General features: G+C 32.1%; 1 protein-coding gene and 1 long non-coding RNA gene across 11 annotated transcripts in view; one reads left to right on the plus strand and one right to left on the minus strand.

The window, feature by feature from the left end:
• alpha-Man-Ia (alpha-Mannosidase class I a) overlaps positions 1–23,702 on the minus strand; it is an 81,186-nt gene that overhangs the window by 8,274 nt on the left and 49,210 nt on the right. The window contains exons 1-2 of one of the 10 annotated variants that reach the window (XM_086841187.1): positions 11,873–12,210; positions 7,553–8,202 (exon numbers count right to left, since the gene is read on the minus strand). The exons of 5 other annotated variants lie outside the window; for them this stretch is intronic. In XM_086841187.1, coding sequence (XP_086697313.1) covers positions 7,553–8,080 — 528 coding nt within the window. In that variant the 5' untranslated portion in view covers positions 8,081–8,202; positions 11,873–12,210. Of the gene's footprint in view, positions 1–4,610; positions 4,631–7,552; positions 8,203–8,299; positions 8,517–11,798; positions 12,211–23,702 lie in introns of those variants that run through there. 4 more of the 10 variants (XM_086841183.1, XM_086841195.1, XM_086841196.1 and 1 more) reach the window with 4 other exon arrangements.
• LOC110175987 (uncharacterized) lies at positions 1,220–16,373 on the plus strand. Its single transcript, XR_002319240.2, has 5 exons — positions 1,220–1,417; positions 12,061–12,299; positions 13,406–13,925; positions 15,891–16,002; positions 16,057–16,373. It is a non-coding gene; the product is annotated as an uncharacterized LOC110175987 (long non-coding RNA).

Here is a 23,702-nt window from a genome sequence, read left to right on the forward strand (position 1 = left end):
ATTTACGAGCGCAATCTTAACAGCAAAAAAAATGAAAAGTTGCAAATTGCAGAAAAGGGATAGCAAGAGAGAAAGAGATAGAGAGAGAGAGATAGGGAGAAAATCACAGAGGGGATACATTTAGAAAGAGGAGCGAGCTCTTGGCCATCCATAATTGAATAATCCAAGATATTTTTTGAATGCAACTTTTCAGAACAAAGTTTTTATCCGCTTCACATACACACACAAAGGAGAGAGATAAAAGAGCACAACAAACATGCCAAAATAAAAAATACCATAAAGGAGTAAGTTGAAAATTGTTTGTAAAAATATGCATGCACACACACACACACACATAAATAACTTCCTTGGCAGCAGAAAAGTTTAACCAGAAACTCTGAGGCAAAGAAAAATAATTTGCTTAAGGCCATAAAATAATGCAAAAGACGACGATTTCACCATTCTCTTTTCCAACCTTTGAATCTAGTTATTCCTTCACTTCTCCAGTTTTGCTTAATCTTTCCGTATATATAATATATATATATTTGCATATATATTTAAGGAAATCATAGCGTTTGAATAGAGTAAACTCGATGCTAAGGCTACCCTTTTTTTGGAAAGAGATCTTAAGGATATTAGGAAAGTACTCAAAAATGTATGAAATTGTTGGGCTAGCTATGAATTTATTTTTAAATCAAATTTTATTAAGGATATATAGAAACGTATATTCAAAGTTATCAGGAATGATAATTAAATGTCAAGAAAAATGCAAAACTGTGAGTGTAAAACTATAAATTTAATATTTATTGGTGAATGTAATAAAAGTAGGCATTACTTTGTTGTTTTTGTATAAATATATATATAATAAATATATATAATTTATATTCTATTAATTAATAATGATCGAATTAAAATTTGCAATAATAAACAAACTTTGGCAGGCGGAAGTTAGTTTCGGTTCATTGAATATTATAAAATTGTAATGACAGTGAATAGCTTACTCTTGCCCTCTCTTTCTGTATGCCTCTATAGGCCTCTGCCTCCCACACTCTCGCTCTCTTTCTTACTCACAATAACATTTGGTATGCCTGCCTCCCACTGTTGCAGCGCTGTAGAGATGGCGCTTACTCTCTATCTCCCTCTGTTGCAGCTACAGCGGTAGCTCTTTCCCTCTCGCTCTCTTTCTCTGTTCTCTTCACTCGGGAAGTATAAATAGAGGCACTTCGATCGCCGCGACTTCAGTCAGTCCTAGGGGTACCTAGTGTTAACATCGTTAGTGATAGTGACAGTGATCTCCCTTCTACTTCAAATATATGACGTGGCCATTGGAATACAACTGGATAACCAGGAAGTGATCATTGATACCATGATTACCCTAATTAAAGTCACCAAGATAATAAGGAGGAAGGAGGTAAACAATGACGTGTCCTCTACTGGGGTAAGTCTTAATCATGACAAATATATATTATATATTATATTATATTATTATATCGTTATATTAGTATATCATATACATACATACATACATGCTTTAGAAGGTATTCAGGCCTTGATCTAGACTTAGTTCAGCTTGCTATGCATTCATTTTATTATTAAAATTTTAGTCATACCATATAAAGTATATGTATATACTTGATCAGCATCAACAGCCGAGTCGATCCAGCCATGTCCGTCTGTCTGTCCGTCTATCTGTCCGTTTCTACGCAAATTAGTCTTTCTGTTTTGAAGTAATCTAAATGAAACTTTGCAGTTAGTCTTTTATATACTCACATGTACATATATATGTCGGAACGGGCCAGATCGGACGGCTATATCATATAGCTTTCATAGGAATGATCGGAACAATTTTACACAAAAAACTTGTAGCTTTTTTACTTTTCAACAGATTTTCATTAAATTTAAGATTTGTTATAGCTTTTTTATACTACTTTACAATTTTGTGTAAAATTTTATTAAAATCGAAACAATTAATTGCATAACTGCATAATTTAAAATTTTTGGCCATTTGTTTTAATTTAACGATGTAATTCCTTACATGTTTTTGAAAAAATCGAAAAAAAAAATGTTTTTCTTAAAATAGTGACTAGATCGATTTGACTGTAGAATAAAATATTTGTGTGGTCGGAAATGACTCCTTTGTTGAGTTTTAAGCTTTTGACTAAAATTTTAATAATAAATAAAATAATAACTAATCTTATTTATGATTAGTTCTAGTTGGAAAGCTATAATTAAAATATTATAAAAACACTATTGTGTAAGAAATTTAGAAGACTTCGTTGTGGAAGCTAAATAGTTTGTAAATTTATAATATTTGGAATTTCTTATAAATTTATTAAATATAATCCAGAACCGTTTTTTTTTTCTTCGCAATCTTTAGCTCTAAAGCAAAGACTCTCCCAACTATTTACAGGGTATTTTTTGGGGGGGGGAAAACAATCTAACTATTGCATTAAGGTGCCAGCGGCTGCTGTGACTGTGTGGGCGTTTTCGGTTAGGGAGGCGTGGCCGCATAACAAAATATGAACTCAAGTTTTTCTCGACTCCCCCAAGATAAGAAAAAAGAAAGTAGACAAAAGGCGGGGGCGCTTCGCTGATGACAGAACAAAGACACAAAGAGAAAACTATTCAGTGAAAGAGAAATTTTTTTTTAGTTCATTGAGACCCTTAACAAAAGTAGACAGAAAACACAGTAAATACAACTTAATTAGTTAAGATTTGGCTTTATGCTGCACTTTTCAGAGTGTTTTCCCATGCTGACCCTGTGCTATTGACAATGAAACTGGTCAAAACGGTCAAAACGTTCGAAAAACATGGCCAAGAACGAAGCAGAAATACCAATAGCAAAAAGCAAAAGCAATACCAATGCCAATACCAATACACATTGAACACTGATCCAATTGGAGGACAACAGCAGTGAGCTGGGTGAGTGTCAGTATACTGACCGTTCCTATTGGATTTTTTTTCGGTTCCAACTGGTGACCGCATAGTGGTTGAAATCGTTGGAAATTTTGATGAAACTTTTAACTAACTTTATTAGATAGCTTTAAAAGAGGATAAAGAAGAGGAGATCAGGGTTCAGGCTTTTAAAAACTAGTTAAGAGAGGAGTTGTGAATTCATTTTTAATTATAGAGGTCTTTACATATTTATAATTTTAAAAAATTTTGTATTAAATAGGGTTCTCTAGAAATCTCTAGGTGTATTAAAACCCTTTAAAAAATTGTCTAAAAATAAGCAATAACATTTTGTAGATACCCAATTCGGGCCACTTTTTAAGAGTTTTTAAAACCCTGAATTATTTGTGTAGCATTTCTCGTAACATAAATCTCACTTTAAGCTTAATTTTTAAAGATAATAGATATAGTTTACCTAAATACAGACAAAAACAGACCTCGTCGTGTCTCATATTTCGACATTTTAAGGTTTTTGTTGATACACAAAAATGAAAATATTTGATTTCCCAAGGCAAACCTTTAGTCACTGTTCAGGTTTTGGTATTTGCTGTTCGTCTCCTCGTTGTGTTTTGTGTGTTCCCACTTGGCCATTTTTTTTTGGGGGGGGGGTCCGGTGCTTTCCCGAGTTTTCCATTTACTCTGCTTCTCTCCCCTATTTTCTACCTTGAACAAGCGGCTCAGTTGTCTGCGCTTTTGGCTTTTCAATGCCTCCGTCCGTCGTTCGATTGGGTCTACTTGGTTTTTCCCCGTTGTAATTTGCATGGCCAATGGATGGGTGGAAAAGTGGGTAGTATGTGTATTGTGTGTGTGTTTTGGGAGGTTTTCCAGAGGGAGCCGGAGAGATTAGCAGGGGAAGAACACAATTCGATTATTAGCTGCCGACATGTGTAGAACATGAAAAGCAAAACAAGCCAAACGTCAAAATGGGCAAAACAAACCAAGTGAAAAGTGAAGCGAATGGGAAAGAAATGTAAGAAAAATGTATGAAAACATTAGAAAAGAATGTGAAAGAGACAAGAGGAAAAGGCGGGAAAATCGCCTACAAGGGGAATACCCAAACAAGGCTAAAAAGCTATTCAAGTGAAAATTCTGAACTTGAAATATGTGAAAAGAAAAGCTAGAACTATTTGACACATCTACACCAATAACTTCAGAGTTAAAGTCCTTTTTCAGCGTATAAAAGTATGCTACAAAATGTTTCAACACCAAATTACTCCAAATCTGGTATCTGTGATTTTATTGCATACTTTTAGACCGATTTAAAAGGTATTTAAATACTGTTCTAATTTCTTTTCATCAGTTTTATACTTTAACTGATAACTATTTACCATTCTCAGCGATTCAAGTCTGTATAATAAACTAATGACACTAACAAAGCATTCCCATGTAATATATATCCCCTATTAAACATTTATTTATACATACATACTCGAAGAAAGGGACTAATAGTTGCCCCACACACACATTTAGGTTTAGCATTTCAGTCATTATGAAGGGTGTATCACATCAATTCCAAGTTAACTCACCTGCAATGAGAAATAGTCGGAATAAAAACAATGAATAAAACATCAACAGGGCGATGAAGTATAAAAGGCTACGCAATAGCACAAGAACAAGAAAGTTAAATTGCAACAGATTGTTTTTCCCTCCGGTTTCCCACTTACCATTCACCCATTTACCATTTTCCATTTCCCAGCTCACCCAGAGAAAATTGCAATGCTTAAGCTGCTTTTCTACATAAATGTCTTCATCTGTATTTCACCCCTGGCCGGTAGCATTTTCCAGGTAATCGTAATCAGTTGAACGAATGTATTCACATTCACCTGCAATATTTGCACTCAATTTTTCACTCCCCTTCACCGTTCATGGAAATGGGAAACCATTGTCTTGTGATATGTTTGTATATACATATGTATATATCTCTGGCAAATGCTAAAATGAAAATTTAAGTCAATAGAATGCAATTTGGTTTTGGATTGCAGACAAAGTTTTAGGGATTCAAAATGATTAGGTATTGTTTTGTCTTGTTATTATTAAATCCTCTTCTCTTAGATTAACTGAAACAACATTCGATTTAACTCTAAAGCCTATAGTTTGGCCGTTGGCTCGAGTTAAATTATGGGTCCTTAGGGTTAAGTTATTCCCAAGCTATTACCAAGTAAGCTCCAAGTTGAAATTGCTAAATAATTTAAATAAGATTTCGCTTTGGTGTAACTTTCCGCTTTTCTTCGCTGTCTTTTCGCACTTTAAATCCTTCTAAATGTATCCTAGAATTTGCTGTACTTTCTGAACTCCTTGTGCTGCAGTTCCTGGCTCCTGCAGTTGTGATTGTACACTCCAAATTATTATTATGGAAAAGGAATTTCTATAAAAATATAGCCTAATGAATTTGTATTTCGAAATTACCTATAACCTTTCAGACTTCTATTTTAGTGTTATTAAATACCTTTCTCCATTGAATTTCAATTTAAATTTAATTAACAAAATTTGTGTTATGTGTGTACTCTTTTTTTTATATGCAGTTGGCTGGAATTACCATTAGTTTAGGCGCACAGCCTGGCTCAAGGTCTCTATCTCCTTCCAGTTGGCACGGGCTTTTGAGCAGTGAAAGCGTAAAGCAATTGCCAAAGGACAGCCCCCTTCACTGCGAAAAAAAAGAAAATAAAACCGAAGAGGAGGGGAAACTATGGCCAACCACGTAATGGCAATTGTACAAGAGAAGGAGCCAAGTGAGCGTAATAAACGCCAAGATTTAGATCACATTCACTGGCTAAAAACCAGGGGCTCACCGAGGGGGGCTTAAAGGTGTGTGTGTGGGGTTTAGCCACAATGTGTGCAAAGGGGGTCGAAAAACTTCAGTTAGAAAGGCTTAGAAGACATTTAACACTTTTATTTTATTTTATTAGTTCACATTATCTTTTGTTTAAAACAGCATTTTGTATTGAATTCTAAAATATTACTAATATTTAAAACTACATTTTGTATTAATTTCTAAAAATTAATTACGTAGTTGCACTAGGAATGTATATCAATAGAAAATGTTTAAAAACATCGTTTTTTGAGGTATCGAAATTTAAAAAATATAAAAGGAAATTATACGATATTGCGCTCAATTTTATATTGCTCCATAAATATAGATTAATGAAAGTTTATGACTAGAAGATGCACTCTGGCAACTTAAATAAAATAGAAGCATCTTATTTGTTTAATTTAAATTAATTACTTTGATAATTTGAATAAAGTTTTGTTTTGGTTTTTAATTATTTTACTTGATAAATCAAAAGTTAATTTATATCACAGATTAACATATATTATATCAAAAAAATAGAATTTTTAAATATCGAAATTGCAAATACTGAAAAGGGATTTAGATTGATTGAAAATATTTGACTTATCATTTCAAAAATATTGTACCTTTGACATAATAATATTTAAAGAATCAAAATACATTGATATACTAATAAAATAGCGTTGTTATTGAAAAATATGATAATCAAAATTATTTTGTAGTTATTTGCTTAACTTTCTGATTAAATAGGTTGAATATTTAACAACAAAATATATCGATTTATCGCACATATATAGCAAAGTTATCGATTTGTCCCTCACATATCTATACAGTATCCATTTATCGATATATTCTGGCTGCACTTCAACTTTCCCCCCACACAAGGGTTAAGCCATGCTTAAAGGGGATCAAAAAAAGGGGGAGGCGGTCGCCTCCAAAGGGGTGTTACTGGGGGGTGTGGCACTTGACACCATCCCCCTGTAGTTGCTATTGCTCTTGTTGTTGTTGTCACGTGCTTGTTTATCGCCGCAGTGGTGTTTCAGTAAAACGAGCTCAATATCGCCATATATATGTATATATCCCTGTCCTTTTATCTGTGTGTATGTGTCTGCAACTTGAACATTGTCCTGGTGTTATACCCCTAAACCCATTGCTCCTGCTGCCTGGAAATCCTTCAAGTGTTTGGCTTGAAATAAAGGCCCAAGGGAAGAGTTTCCAGCGAGTTGCAATAAGGTGAAAACAAAAATTTCTGCATTCCGCATTTCATGTGAAATATTTGCCACGAAATGGCAACAAGATGATCTAGGGACATGATGGATAATTAATGTGTCAGTTTGCACGTTGAAAAATGAACGAATTTCCGGCACGATATCGGTTACATTTCTATATAATATATATATATAAACAATTTATTTAAACCCCCCCTTAATGGTCAGGTTTAAAAGAGGGGAAGTGAACTTGAGAGCAATTATTATAAATATTTATTTTGTTCTATCAAAAGTTTGTGTACTTTTAGAATCAAGTGGAACCCTTTTTGTATTGTATATAAACAAAACATTTAGAGTTACGCCTTTAAAGTTATTTATTTTTCCATTGCAAATTTATGCAGAGTAATTTGAAAAGGGGGAAACCCAAAAGTTGTTTTTGGCTGCGCATTAGTTGAGCATTTAAGGTAATCCGATTCCTGTCAGTTGCTTTCTCAACAACAAGAATAAAAAAAGGTCAAGCATTTGAAATGGATACTACGCATTGAGTTTGCACCTTTAACCCACCTGTTTCTTCTTTTAACCCCCTTAAACCCGACATGCAGACTGCCTTTAACCCTTGACTCACCTTGACGACTTGGTTTCGCTTCTCGTAATCAATCAAACCATCACCGGAGGAGCCATTGGTCTTGACCCCGCCAAAGGGCAAAGGTTGAGGACTCTCCATCGTCTGAGAAGTGGAAAAAGCAGGAGCAAAAGTAGAAGCACGAACTGGTATTTCCTGTGAATCTATCAATTGATTCTCTCTCTCTAGAATTTTTGGTATTGTTTCACCAATAACAGCCGATATTTTTGGCATCTCCACCAAATGCTCCTGTTCTCGTTGCATTTCATTTTCCCCATCATTATCCTCCTCCTTGGTTGCATTTAATTTTAGATAAATATTTCGCGGATGATTATTCACATAGTTGAGTTCTTTGATTTGATTCTCATTGTTGCTGACACTATCGCTGGCCACCTTCTCGTTCAATCGAATTATATTCGATAGGTTTATGTTATTGATCAGGGTTATACCCGTAATACCCACAAGAACGATGACAAAACAAATGCCAGCGATCAGTAGCAAGGGTGTGGTTTTTGATGTTTTCGGGCACATTTTTATATGGATTTATTTTGATTTAGTTATTATTTATTTGATTTTCAGTTTCACTTGTTTTGATTGGTTCTTTTGATTTGGTTTTACATACTTTGGCTGGGCATAGTTGTGGCTTTGGTTTTCTAGATTCAAAAACAACAGTTTCAAGTGAGTTCTTGCTATTATAAATTATATATTAAAGACCCCTTGAGATGTCCTTTTACCACTTGTTACAGATACCTTTAATTCCCGCTTGTCTTTACAGCACTTAAAGTCTTTACTTGTTTCGTTCTATCTTTCCCCTAAGTACTTTTGCCAGCAGAGCAATATAAAAGTTGACAAGGTTTTATTGCATTCCTTCGTTTTCTTTCTTTATTTTGTTTGTTTGTTTGTTTGCCGGCAAAAAAAAAACCAAAAGGACATCCTGGCTAACAGTCACTCAAAGTACAAGAATTTCCTCGAATAAAAAGCACAACAAATAATAAAAGGAAAGAAAAATGGTAGAGGAGTGGAGGAAAATCCAAACTTTTTTAGGTGAGAACTGGACCCGTGTAATGTCTAAGTGTTTCTACTTTTACTCAATATTTTCTTCTCACAACTTTTCTGGCTGTAGCTTTTCTATTCGCCATGCATATTATGAATTTTCCTCAGTTTTCTTTGAGTCGCACGACTGCACTTTGGATTCGAGTAATCAATGTGCGGGGGAGGGGGAGGGAAATGGGGTCGAGGGAAGGGAGAAAAATCAGTGGGGGAAAATTAGAAAAGCTCCCCAACCGAAGTATCTATATAAAACATACTTGAATAAACCCTATAGAAAATGAGAAAAAATAAATGTTTCCTTTCAAAAATTACGTATACGCCCCATATGACCAGCAATAAATGTCAATATATACCATTAATCTTTACATACGGTAAGCTTTTCATAAAAACAAAAGGGGTGAAAAAAATATATAAAAATAATGAAGAGGTATTTGATTGGGAAAACTAGATCCATATCAGATCAATCCAATGTCAGTCCATCCATTCAGTTGTTTTCATTCATTCGATTTTGTTTTCATTCTATAATTATTTACCCCCTTGAACCTACTCCTCTCCTCTACCTTCTGTATTTCATTTACTTTGGAATTCCAACTCGGCGACTGTTTTTTTAATTGAATTCACATCAATTCAGAGCCATTCAACAAAGATATAGTAGTATATATAGTATATTCTGGACTGTAAATTATCTAAAAGCGAGAGCCGACTTGATAACGAACACATTGTAAATTATCAGAAGAAATACTATGGTGATAGTTTTCTATATTCTTCTTGAAATTTCTTTGTATCTAAAAAGTATTTATCAATATTTTGAAATGATTTTAAGCTTTAAATCCCAAAAGATAATCTAAGGGCTTTTCTAAAAATATATATACCGAAAGTTACCCAACTCTTTTCTTAGATTTTTAATGGATTTTCGCTGTTCGCACATAAATCATACAAAATTAATTGATCTGTGAGGTCAGAGATATGTTAATGAATAATATTATAAATTTTAAAATTTGCCAGATTATTTTACATTTAAATATAAATACAAAAACATATAAAGACGTTTATTATTAAATATATTTATATATCAACTTGTATATATTATTTTCTAGAGGTTTTCCCCGTAACTTTAACATTTTCCAACTAATTTCTTATATGGATCTCTCGTTTTTCCTCTCCTCCTGTATACATTTTCTTTATTATGAAGTGTTTGTTTTGATTTTTCACAACTGTAGCCAGTTAGCGATGCAATGTGATGCATTTAAATATAGAGCCAAAGGAGGGGGAGGGTGGAAAATGGGGGGAGGAGAGGAAACTCAAGGACGAGAGCCGGGCAGTTGGCAATTAAAAGAAACACGAAATGAAAATAAAACATAAACACAACAGAGTGACACACACAAACAAGCGCACACATGGAGTGGTTTCTTCTTCATGGAAATGAGAGATGGAAAACCTGAGGCTGTGAGAAAAAAAAACATTAAGCGAACGCAAAAAAAACGTGTCAAGCGCAACGCGAAGAACGAAGCCAAAGCCTCGGGGCCTCTCTAAACCTTTTCAGCAAACCAAAGAACCCACCCAACCCACTCACAAACCACCCACCACGCACCACCCACCACCCCCCACCCCCTGTGGCACCTGAGAAAGAGAGTGTGAGAGAGAGAGAGAGGGTGGAGAGTGGGTGGCTCTAAGGACGAAGTAAAATCCCACCCACAGGCTTCTCAAAATGCTCAGTGCAGATTGCTCGAAAGTTGCGACAGACAGAGAGTGTCATCCATTTGGATTTCTTAATCAATCTCTAATTCCATCAGCTCTTCAGGTTCATTGTTAAGTTTGCCAGGAACTTCCAGTAAAGACTTAAATGTTGAAAAAGGTCAGTTTTGAGAACTTTAGAAACGAATTAAAGGTCAGTTCCCAAAGGTAGCAGTAAAATTCATAGATCTTTTTGATTTTTAAAAGCTGATATGAAGATGAACTCTTGCAAAGCATCTTATTTATTAAATTTAATATATTTATTTTGATAATTTCAACAAAGTTTTGTTTTAGTTTTCAAGTATTTAACTTAGTAAACCAATAGTTAATTTTTATAAACATTAAACCCCTTAAAAAAAGGTTATCTTTTGATGTTTAGATTTAGATTTATTTATTAAATAATATTTATTTTATAGAATGAACTCTTGGAATTTAACAAGACTTAAACGCATCTAATAAGTTTAATTTAAATAATTTATTTTTAATAAATTAAACAAATTTTCGTTTTATTTTTCACGTTTAACTTTGTAAACCAATAGTTAAATTATATAAACAATAAACTCCTTCAAACGGTTCTCTTTTGTTGTTAAATTCTTCATTTATTGTCAAAATTATATTTTTTTTAAAGAATGAACTATTGCAAAATGAAAGCATTTAAATTTTTATGAAACAAAATATTTTATATAATATTTATATTATTTATTATTATATTTATCTTGATTATTTCAACAAATTTCTATTTTTTCATTATTTTACTTGGTAAATAGTTCATTATATAAATAATTCATTTATATTAATATAAAACCCCTTTAAAAGAGTTAATTGTAATTAAATTTTTGTTTATTTTAAAAAATGATATATTTTATTGAATGGACACTTGCAACTTGAAAGAATTTAAAAGCTTCATAATTGTTTAATTTAAAGTATTTATTTTAATAATTTCAACAAAGTTTCATTTAAGTTTTTTAATAATTTGTTTGGTAAACAGCTTAATTGGTTTAAATAAACTTATTCAAAAGGTTCTCATTTGTTGTTAAACCTTTAATTCAAAGTTAAAATAATATATTTGATAGAATTTGTAAATCCTTTTCCTAATTTTCTTGCTTGTTTTCTTTTTCAATTAAGGTTTTAAGCTCATTTGATTACTACTCTCAAGATTTAAGGCATTTTAACACCTCACACATTTAGATATTGACCTCAATTCGAAGCTGTTATTAACTATATAGTATCAATATCCAGTAAATAAGAATAGAGTATTGTTACGGTGTTTTTTTTTTTAGATATGTTGATTAACATCACTCCGAGAGCGAGAGCACCTATTTTCATATTAAACTCGCCTTTTGCTCTCGTCTCTCCGGATTATATTCTGAGACCTCATCCCCCCTCAGCCCCTCCCCCTATCCTTAACACCCGATTGACCTGCCACAATCCACCCTTAACCCACCAGCACCCCCCTTGGTACTACCCACTTGGAACTGTTGCTCTCGTGCACCGAGAATTCCTATTTATTTTCGGTTATAACAAAATTTTAATTGAAACCTCAATTGGTCCGCTCGAAAGTTCACTGTTTCAGGGTTGCAGCAATATTCGTGACACATTTTATTTATAAATATATATAAATGAGTTCGTTTCTCCTCCGAATATGCCGAATAGTTTTGTCCTCTGTTTGTTTTTATTATTATTTTTTATTTATATTTAATGTGGTTCTATGTTGTTGTTTTATATAGGTTTCTTTTCTTTTCTTTGTGTCGGAATTTTACGCGCGTTCCCGAAGCGCACAACTCGAAAACAAAATGCGAACCGAATGCGGTGACTGAGGCAACACCAATGGGCCAACCGACCAACAAAATAAGCCAGAAAAAAAAGCACCAACAGAAGCCGAAAGCCAAAAGCCGAGCCACTCACTACAGAGCAAAACGAGCGAAGGAACGGAGGCCAAAGAGATGCTAACTTGGCTTGTATTTTGGTGAGCTTTCTATATACGAAATTCTACATCTCAATACAATATTAAATCTTTGGTAAATATTTTACTTTATATTTTGAATTGGTATTTGAAAAAGTTATATAACAATTAAGATAACCCTATTACATGTCTAGAGTCAAGAGTAATATATTACAATTGAAAGAAAGTATAGATACTGATAGAAATCATTGAAATAAAGTAAAGATATTGAAATAGAAAAGTAAACTATGTATATTCAGCTCTCTTGTTTCTTTAATTTTATTCTATTGCTTTTTTGATTATTTTCTATACTCTTATTTGGAATTTGTATTCCAATGTAAACTATTGTGGGCTAACATTTTTAATTAATTTTTAGAAATAAAATAGAATTAGTGATTACTGTGGAACTCAATATTTCCCTTATTAAAAACTATTTTATTACTATTATTTTATTATTAATTTCTTTAATAATACAATTGTAATATTTAAAGCAAAGTTATCACTTTGATTCTTTTTTACGTTTGATGTAACTTAATACAATTTTTAAATAATTAATAAGAAATATTACAAATCTCTTACTGGTGCATTCTCGTAAGAAGCTGATCGACTACAAGTTGTAGGTTTTCATTTTATTTGCATACTTATGATTATCGATCTAGTTATGTCCTCCAGAAATTAATTTTTTTTTATTTTTCAAAATTTGATAAGGGGTGACATCGTTAAAATTGTCAAAAATGTATGAAATTGTTCATTTTTTTAAATTTTAAATTGAGTATGCAGAATTATAAACCTAATAAATACTAGCATAGAAAAGCTTTCCAAATTAAAGTTGATACCTTTTTGGTGAAGTTTTGAAATTTTTAAGCTTACTTTTGCCAAAAAATCATCATATAAAATTGTAGATAAATATTTAAATTTTAATACCCATTTGAGGGTATCGAAGGAGTTATTTTTGAGTAAAAATCAGCACAGAAAAGTTTGTCAAATTGAAATTAATGCATTTCTGTGTAAGTTATGATCAATCGAAAATGCAATGGTACTCAAATTTTGGGATTTCGAAGTTTACATCCTTTTTCGTTACTTTAAAGCTTAAAGTCTAATATCTTTATATCCTTTAAATCTCTTTTTAGAATTAAATATTTTAAAATATTGTAATAAACTGAAAGAAAGCCTAGCTGTTTTTGAATTTGTCAACACTGGTGATGGAGAGATGGAACGGAAAACGAAATGAAGAGCGGCGAAGGCGAACGACACGCGACACGACATTCGACGAAGTGCATCGAAAGCGAAAAACGAAGAGCGTCAAAATGCTTAGCGATGCTGAGTGAGAGCGGAAAGTGCGGGAAATGGAACGGCAACAGGCGGAACAGAACGGAACGGAAAGGAAACAAAATGGAACAAAGCACACGCACACATCCGCATTGCAAAGCGCAACAATTTGGCAATGGAGCAGCATCGAATGGAAGTGTGTAAAAAGCTCCCTTCAAAAAGCTAAATTTTACCAACAACAAATTAGTGAAGAGGAAAAAAGGGGGGACGGAGAAACAAAAATGGGGTTCCCCACTCGAAGAAGATGGAAAGCGGCCTTGACATTAAGTTGGGCCAAGAAAATGATCCCCAAAAGTGATCAGTTGCACATGGAAATATATGGTAAGATTAATTATAAAATATATAATAAAATTTGAATTTAAAGTTTAAAGGTTTAATTCATTTTTCTGGGCTTTACTTCGAAATTAGTTTCGTTTAAAAATAATACTAAAATCTTAAATATCCTAGAGACTGGCTTTAAATATTTTATAGGTAAAAACATACAACATAATCATTAATACTCATTTGCAAATTAATTAATTAATATGGATTAGCTTTTAAATTTATTTTTCTTGGGTTTCCTTATTGTTGATTTAGTTTAGAAAATAATACAAATCAATAACATCCCAATTAAATACCATAAAAACTACTTATACCCAAAATTGCAAATTAATTAATAAAATCAAAATCTCATCACGGAAAGTGAGAGCCATTTGAATAAATTACACATTAATGTGTGTAAATCAAATAAATAACAAGAAAGGAGGCTAAATTTGGCACCTCGAATTTTGTATACCCTTGCAAAATGCATTCATAGATCAATAAAAATTAATACAATATAAATTACATACATGTATTTCTATTAAACCCAAAAAGTAATGCCTACTTTTGTTACATTTAATAATACATATTATTTTTAAAATTTGACAATTAAAATTTTAGGGACATGACTAGATTAACTTTGCTGCTGATGCTTATTAAGAATATATATACTTTTATAGGGTCTGCCTAAAATAATACTTTGCAAGGGTATATAAAATATAACCATTAATAACCATTGCAATTTAATTAATAAAATCAAAATTCCATTACGGAAACAGAGAGCCATTTGAATAAATTACACATTAATGTGTGGAATTTCGCAATAAAAACAAATTAATAAAAAGAAAAACAAAGAGTCTGCAAATTAATGACTTTATGTAACATTTGTGGCAATTAATGGACCCTCGATTAATTGCCATTAAAGCGGTTAATGGAATTAAAAGCACAAATATAGAATTATTTCGGATGCTAATTGTAAATTGATGAAAAAAGGAACCACACACACAGCACTGATGTGCGTGTGTGCCACATACATTTTAATTATGTCTAATTTATGAGTGCTAAAAGGAAACCCAAGTAGAATGCCAAGGCTATAAAAGTATCCCACAGTTGAGTTTATAAATAATACAAGCTTGGCTTCGCCTAATTTATAGACGCCTAGATTATGAGTTATTTAATGACAAGCTCTATGTGCTTTTTAAACTTTTCTCTTTTTCTCTGGAAAATGGTAGCATTTTTCTGGGTTAAAAAATTAATGGCTTAAGCAGAGGCAGGAAAAGGCGATTCATAAAAAACGTGTTAAGTATACGCCCCGTATGCACGAGATTAGGCAAAAGAAGTACAGGAAGTAAGGGGGGTAAAAGGTTTTGAAAGTCGGCTGCTAAATGGCATAAATTTGTAAAGAAATTGGCAAAAAGCTGCGACTAATTAGGAAAGGTAACTGGGTTAAAATCTCCTTTAAGCCACCGCTCAGCTAACGTTTATTTCTTCTTTTTTTTTCTTGGCCTTTGGCAAGTTTTTCCTTTTCTGGTTAGAAGAATAATGAACAAGTTTGCTTGAAATAAAGAATGGGAAGAGATGTAAAGAACCTTGGTGAAGATTTTTGAGTGATTTTTTCTCTTTTTAAATATATTTAAATGTAAAATAAATATAAACCTATGAAATCCTACTAGAACTCTTGAATATTCAAGTGTTTTGTTTAAAGGTTCTCCGACTTCCGTTGCCTGTCGAAAAGTAGCTTTTTGAAAATTTCCCCCGGGAGTGAAATCCTTTGACAGGATGTTGCTTTCACTCTCTCTCCCTTTCTCTCTCTAGCTATGCCTCACCTTTCACGGCTGTCATCTTCCTGGAGGCCTGAAAAATGTGCTCCACTAATTCCCTGTCAGCTTGGTTAATGTCCTTGCACTCCCCTCATCCCACTTCTTTTGCATTGTTTCCTACGCTCTGCCAACATAAATTAATTCGCCTGCATTCCTTTTTCCCCAGGATACACAGGACACACAGGAGTACAGAACGCTCTCGCTCTTGTTTTTGTCTTGGCATTTTCATAACAATAACTTATTTGGCCATAAGCCCCACTAAGTAAGTAACTAACTGGGTAAGTAAGTAAGTGAGTGAGTAAGTACGAGTAACATTTTGGCACTTGTCGCAGGCTGCCGCCAGGACGAGGAAAAACAACAACAATACAAATCCCAACACAACAGTGTCGAAGCTGGCAAAGTAAAACAATAAAGAACCGTATCTGTGGCTCACAAAGGCAAACAAAAGGGACTAAGGTGAAAAAGAGAAACAACTGTTAACGAATATATATATATACATAAATATGTGTGTAAGTACTAATATATATATTTATATATATAGAGAAAAAAAATATACATAAGCCTTTTTTGGGGCTTGCTTCATGTTAATTAAAATGTTGTGGCTATAATAAATTTTACTAAAGACGCTGAAACCTAATTAAATAATAAACTGAATTTAATTTCAATTAAAAAGTAAAAAAGAACTTGATTAGTTTAAATAATTGTTAAATAAAAATAAATACAAAAACCTTAAATTGGTTAAAATAAATAAATAATAATAATTGTTAAATATAAACCAATTCAAAAGCCTTAAATTGCTTAAAATAATAAAATAAATTAATAATAATAATATATTATTAAAAATATTAAATACAAAAGCATTGAAATATTTACAATAATTATACTTTTTCTAATATGTTTATTAATTTAATTAATTTAGCTGTTTTGAGCACTGAAAAAAGTAATATAGGGGATTTTATATCTTTACAAGGTATTATAAATTTAGACAAAAGCTTAAAATATTATGAAGGAATCATTTCCGACCCAATAATTCATATATATTCTTGATCAGCACCAAAAACTGAGTCTATCTAGCCATGTTCTGTGCAAAAATAAATTTTTGAAATTTTTTCATATTATATTATCGTTAAAATTAAAAAAAATATATCACAAAAATTTGAAATTTACTAAATTTTAAAATAGAGAATACAGATTTATTGTCCTTATAAAAACAAACATAGGAAAGTTTACCAAATCAAAATGAATGATTTTTTAGCTTAGTTATGAAATTATACAAATTTTATTTGTCGAATAAATTGTCTTAAAAAAATATCAATTCAAAAAATGCGAATTTTGTTAACTTAGCTATGATCGATTTCTGATACAAACAAATTATTCGATTGGAAACTTCGGTTTCCCAAAGTTAGTATCTTTTCTTGTTTTAAATATATTCTAATATTTTATACATCTTTATAAAAAAAAATATATTTATTCGTATGTTATATTACCTTATAAACTAAACACAATAATTATTTCCAGCCATTGTGTATATAAACAGTATAATAATCTTTAATAAACACATTATTTACTTAATGTGCAAAAAATATTGCCTACTTAAGTGGGCAACACTAAGGATACGATTAACTATTTCCTTCTTTCTTTCATTCTCTTTTTCAATTGTCTTTTTCTTGGTCTTTTAATAATAACCACACGACCAAAAGCATTTTTCTAATTAACTCTTCTTTATTATTTTTTCCGCTTTCCCTCCCCGCATACAGTTTCCCCCGGCATTTTCCTCAACGTTTTTTCTTGTCTGTTCGCCTCTTTTTGTCTGCCCAAAGAAATCACGTACAAAGGCAAAGGCAAAGCGGATGAATGGTGGGAGAAAGTCGGCAGGATTCAGATTTGCATTGTTGTTTTGTTATGAGCGCTTGACGCCTTCGAAAAAATATCCTTACACACTTTCTAGGCTGTCACGCTTTCACTCTCTCGGGGGGGTTTTTTTTTGTCCCTGCCTTTCTAATACAAGAAAAGAAACAAGACGAGATTGAAGAATCAGCCTAAGGAAGGTAACGATGACAATAACTGAACACAAGAAAAAAGAATAAAAAACGACAGCTCAAAAACAAGCTCAAGAGTGGCAAAAAAAAAAACCCAAAACGGATAACAACAAAAGCGGGCAAAGGAAGTTTGTCTACAAAGAACAGCTAACAAAAAATGTGTAAAACAGCACAGAACAAAAAATACCAAATTGTTTGATATAAATATCACTTCTTGACTGAAATAACTTTAGTCAAAGGATGTAAAAAGGATGTAGATATAATGTAAAGGATTTAATAAACTAAGCATTATTTATATGCTTAGTTTATTAAATTCTTTACACTATATTTACATCCTTTCATTATAGTTATTTCAGTCAAAGAGTGATATTAATATCATCACCCACAGATAAAGTCCGATTAGGTATATATGATCTGAGAATGTATTTTAAGGAAACCCCACTTATATCACATTGATAATATCATAAAGTTGATATATTGTTATTTCAAATACCTTAAAATTTCGTTTTAAAAGTAGAAATAACGATATTATGGAAAAAAACATCATTATATTTGGGTTTCCTTTTTAGTTATATTAATTTTATACCCTTGCAGGGTATTATAATTTCAGTCAGAAGTTTGCAACGCAGTGAAGGAGACACCTCCGACTATATAAAGTATATATATTCTTGATCAGGATCAACAGCCGAGTCGATCTAGCCTTGTCCGTCTGTCCGTCTGTCCGTTTCTACGCAAACTAGTCTCTCAGTTTTGAAGCTATCTAAATGAAACTTTGCAGTTAGTCTTCTACATACCCTCACTCGTATATATGTCGGAACGGGCCGGATCGGACGACTATATCATATAGCTGTCATAGGAATGATCGGAAAAGTTTTACAAAAAAAATTATAAAATTGTTAGTTTTCAACAGAATTTGATCAAATTTGAGATATAGCCATTTCATATTATTCTACAATTTTGTGTAAAATTTTATGAAAATCGGACTAATATATCATATAGCTCCCATAGGAACGATCGAGAAATTTGAGAGGAATGAGAATGGCGGTGGCTGTTGTCGGAAGACTGACAATCGCGGTGGCGATAACATTTTTAGTTTTCAACAGAATTTAATCAAATTTAAAATATAGCCATTTTATATTATTCTAAAATTTTGTGTAAAATTTTATGAAAATCGGATTACTATATCATATAGCTCCCATAGGAACGATCGAGAAATTAATACAATTAAATTTATAACTTTTTTAGTTTTCAGCTGATTTTCATCAAATTTGAGGTATAGCCATTTTATATAAGTCTTAAATTTTGTGGCAAATTTCATAAAAATCGGACGACTATATCATATAGGTGCCATACAAACGATCGTTTGATGTAGAGGAAAAATGCAAATCTGTGGATGTAAGACTGCAAATATAATATGTATAGGTGAATGAAATGAAAGCAGGTATTACTTCATTGTTTTTTAACATTAATATATATATTTTAAATTGTATGGATTCCTAGTCATCGAAGTTCTATCTGCAAGGGTATATAAACTTCGGCGTGCCGAAGTTAGCTTAATTTCTTGTTATATATCAAATAGAACATCGCAATGTTAACATATTGCTTTTTATTTATAATACATCTACATTTATATCCTAAGGATATATATATTGAGGAAACAGATTTTATATGAATAAAACGATATTCCACATAATATATTACTAAAGATATTGTTAACTTTGCTTAAACAAGTTTTTAATTGTAAAAAATATCTCATTTTATCTTAAAAGAACGATATTTTCGAAAATGATATAATGTTGCTCATAGTATCTTTTTTTAATTATATTGATATGATAGAAGCATCAAAAATAATATCGAATGCATACATTGCAGTATCGATATATCGATATTTTTGCAACAGATATCAATACAATATCGATACATCCCTATTGTCTGTCATCTCTAGTTGTAATAGAATACCCCCAATGGAGGCAGGAGGAATTAACCTTAATGCTTTAAAAGAAAGAAAGGGGGAGGAGGCAAAAAAAATAAGAGAGCAACAGCAACATTAGCTCCTTCTCAGCTGTCTCGGTTTGAGCGCATTAATCCATTTACGAGTAATAACGAAAGTGGACAATGACAATAACCCACAAAGGACCTTCTCCCCATACCCCTTAAGTGGGCGTGGCCGGGTGCACAATGCAGTTAAATTAACCCCATGACCCCTCTTCCTTGCTGAGTGCCATAAATAAAGTGGCAGCAACGCAGAATAAACATTTTTTAAGGACTTGAAGAGAGTGAGAGAGAGAGTTATTGGCAGTGCAAATAGTGCAAAGTGGCTATCACAAATGTGCTGAAAATATTTATGAATATGTCGCCGAACTGGGGGGTTATTTTGTGGGGTTTATTCAAAACATTTGACCTTTACTGACAGCAGCAGCAGCAGCAGCAGAAGCAAGGATATAAAAGCGGAGAAAAGGTCAGCTGGACGAAAATAAATAAATGGGAATAATAGGAATGCTAGGGGAAAAAGGGATACAAAATTATCTGTCACAACTAATAAAATTGAAAAAGTTGAATACATTTTACCCCAAATGGAGTTTAATTAAAGCCTTGCGATGGTATCAAGGTTTAAATTATTAAAACTAGACGTTTTTAAATATTTCAAAATAAGTTAGAAGTTTCGAATAATGCAGAAAATAGTCCTTATATCACATAAAAAATAAATGGTTTCAGCTAAAAAAGATGTTTGTATTTGTAAGGGAAGTCACTGAATAAATTCTTCTTCAAATGGAATTTAATTAAAGCCTCTCGATGGGATCAAGGTTTAAGTTATTAAAACTAGAAGTTTCAAAATATTATCCAATAAATTAAAAGTTTTAAATCAGTCAAATGTATGTCCTTAAACTATATTGCTTTCAGAGAACTTAATTTACAGCATAGAAAGTAATACAGACATAGAAAATAAATGGTTTTTTAGCTAAAAAAGATATTTGCCATTTTTTTTTTTTGGGAAGTCACTGCAGTGCATTTTCTTTGGCCATTTATTTTAGATTGTATTTTTTGTGGGCATTGACTATACCCTTGCAAGGGTATTATAATTTTAGTAAGAAGTTTAAACGCAATATTATATATATATGTTATAAATTCTTGATCAGCATTAGCAGATCTCTCCCTCTCTCTCTCTTACTCTGTTCATCGCTAGAGCTAACTCTTTCTCTGTAAGTCGCTCGGCCTATCTCAAAAGATAGCTCTAATTTTTTAACATAAATATATATAAATTATTATGATCGAATTACAATTTGGCGGGCGGAAGTTAGTTTCGGTTAATTTAATATTATAATATTGTAATGGCAGTGAATAGCTTAATCTCGCCCTCTCTTTCTGTATGCCTCTATGGGCCTCTGCCTCCCACACTCTCGCTCTCTTTCTTACTCACAATAACATTTGGTATGCCTGCCTCCCTCTGTGGCAGCGCTGTAGAGAAGGCGCTTACTCTTTATCTCCCTCTGTTGCAGCTACAGCGGTAGCTCTTTCCCTCTCGCTCTCTTTCTCTGTTATCTTGCCTCGGGAAGTATAAATAGAGGCACTTCGATCGCCGCGACCTCAGTCAGTCCTAGGGGTACCTAGTGTTAACATCGTTAGTGATAGTGATTGTGATCTCCCTTCTACTTTAAATATATGACGTGGCCATTGGAACACATCCGGATAACCAGGAAGTGATCATTGATACCATGATTACCCTAATAAAAGTAACCAAGCTTCTAAGTCTATACTGGAGGGAAGTAAACAATGACGTGTCCTCTACTGGGGTAAGTCTTAATCATGACAATTATATATTATACATATTATATTATTATAACACATATATACATATTATATTATTATATCATATACATATATATATATTATATTATTATATCCTATATAGATGCTATAGGAAGTATTCAGGCCTTGATCTAGATTTAGTTCTCCTAGCTATGCATTTTAGTCAGACCATATAAAGTATATATATTCTTGATCAGCATAAACAGCCAATTTGATCTAGCCATGTCCGTCTGTCCGTCCGTCCGTCTGTCCGTCCGTCTGTCTGTCCGTTTATGTATATATATATATATATATATGATTAGTGATTGCTTTTCGAGCCCAAAAATATCACCTGACCAGTGCCATATATCTAGATGACCAGGAAGAAGCTTATCTCGATGATATAATAAAAAAACCTAATTGAAGTCACTACAAATACAACACTGCAAGGAATTAAGCAAGGATAATACAGTAAGTCTCAACAATGACAATTATATCATACATATATAGATACTATTTTTGTTTTCCTATTATCCCCATTACTAAATTTTAATTTAAAATGATGCGGCAAATTATATCTACCACCGTATACTTTAATTTAATACATCTTTGGCTTAGTTACGACTAATCCACATCCCTCTCATGATCCTATAAATAACTGCAAGGGTATATAAACTTCGGCTTCTCGAAGTTAGCTTCCTTTCTTTCTTTTTTTATTTTTGGTGTTTTTACTCCTCGCCATATGTAATTGCGTGCATGTGTGTGTCTGCTGCAGGACATTACACACACACACACATACCCACACACTCGCACATAAAATTTATGGGCTCCAGTTGAAGGCAAAAAAAAAATCTAAAAAAAAGGAGAACTGAAAAAGACGAGCGCGAAATGTAAAAGAAAATGAAAATAAAATAAAACTCTTTACAACAAAAGGCACTAAACATTATGCCCACTTTGCGGGCCACGCCCCCAGTGGCCCATAACGACCGAAAAAAGGATCCTGCTCCTGCCATCGACATGAAAAAAAGAAAAAAAAAAAAACAACAAACCAAAAACGACCCAAACTGCGGCCAAAAAGTAAGCGATAAAACCCAAAGCCAAAAGCAATACAACACCAAATAAAGAAAATTATTAAAAAAGAAAGAGAAAAATTAAGAACATGTGTATATAAAAATACTTTTACAAATATATAAATATATATACATATATTATAAATTTATATACATATATTATAAATATATATACAAATATTATAAATATATATCAATATATTATAAAAAAAAATATATATATATAAATATATTTCTAAAAATATTTCAGAGTTTTGGTCAGGAGAAGATACATTTACATTTACATTATTTAAAGATACATAACACCAACTTTGATTATTTTATTGTATGGATTTAATAGTAGGTTTTTAAATTTGAATGTGCATTTCAATATTTATTTCTTTCAAATTTATTTTTCATTTCCATTGCACTTTCTAATCTTTCATTTAATTTCCTTATTCTTTCCTCCCTGAACCTTTTAACCCCAATTTCGACATCATTATAATTACAAATCAACTTGGATTTGTCTGGGCATTATTTAAGCTCAATTTAAACTCAACTCTGGGCATAATTGCTGTGCATAATCTTTGGCTTTCAGATACAGATTCAATTTTTTAAGCTGATGTGCCCTAGTTTCAATTTACATTACTAAGCTCGTTTCTGTTTTCATTTTATTCTTTCTTTTTTTTATGGATATTTTTTTTTATTTGTTTGTAGATTTCAATTAGCAGATAAATCGCAAAATAAACAAACATTGGCGGGAATGAAACAATTAGCACATCGAAGTCAGTGCCGAGAAGTGACCTTGATTTGCCACTGATTTCATTTTGGGCTCCTAATTGATTGGCCAGCATTGTAATGCACTAAGAAAAATTCCTAATTAATATGTTTTTAAGGCATAGTTAAGGATATAAAAATGAGAATTGTCTGGAAGGCATAATAATAATTTATTAGGTTTAAATCAAACTCATAAGACTTGCAGTTAAGTATTTATATTTCAATAATTAAATATATTTATATATATCTAAAATTGAGTAATTAAATTACTTTCTTCAATTGAAAGTATATTTTTGTTTACATTTTAATATCCTAAAAAATTCTTGC

Source organism: Drosophila serrata, unplaced genomic scaffold (assembly GCF_035046125.1).
Source record: "Drosophila serrata isolate PLE 108 unplaced genomic scaffold, ASM3504612v1 contig_6, whole genome shotgun sequence".
Taxonomy (NCBI): domain Eukaryota; kingdom Metazoa; phylum Arthropoda; class Insecta; order Diptera; family Drosophilidae; genus Drosophila; species Drosophila serrata.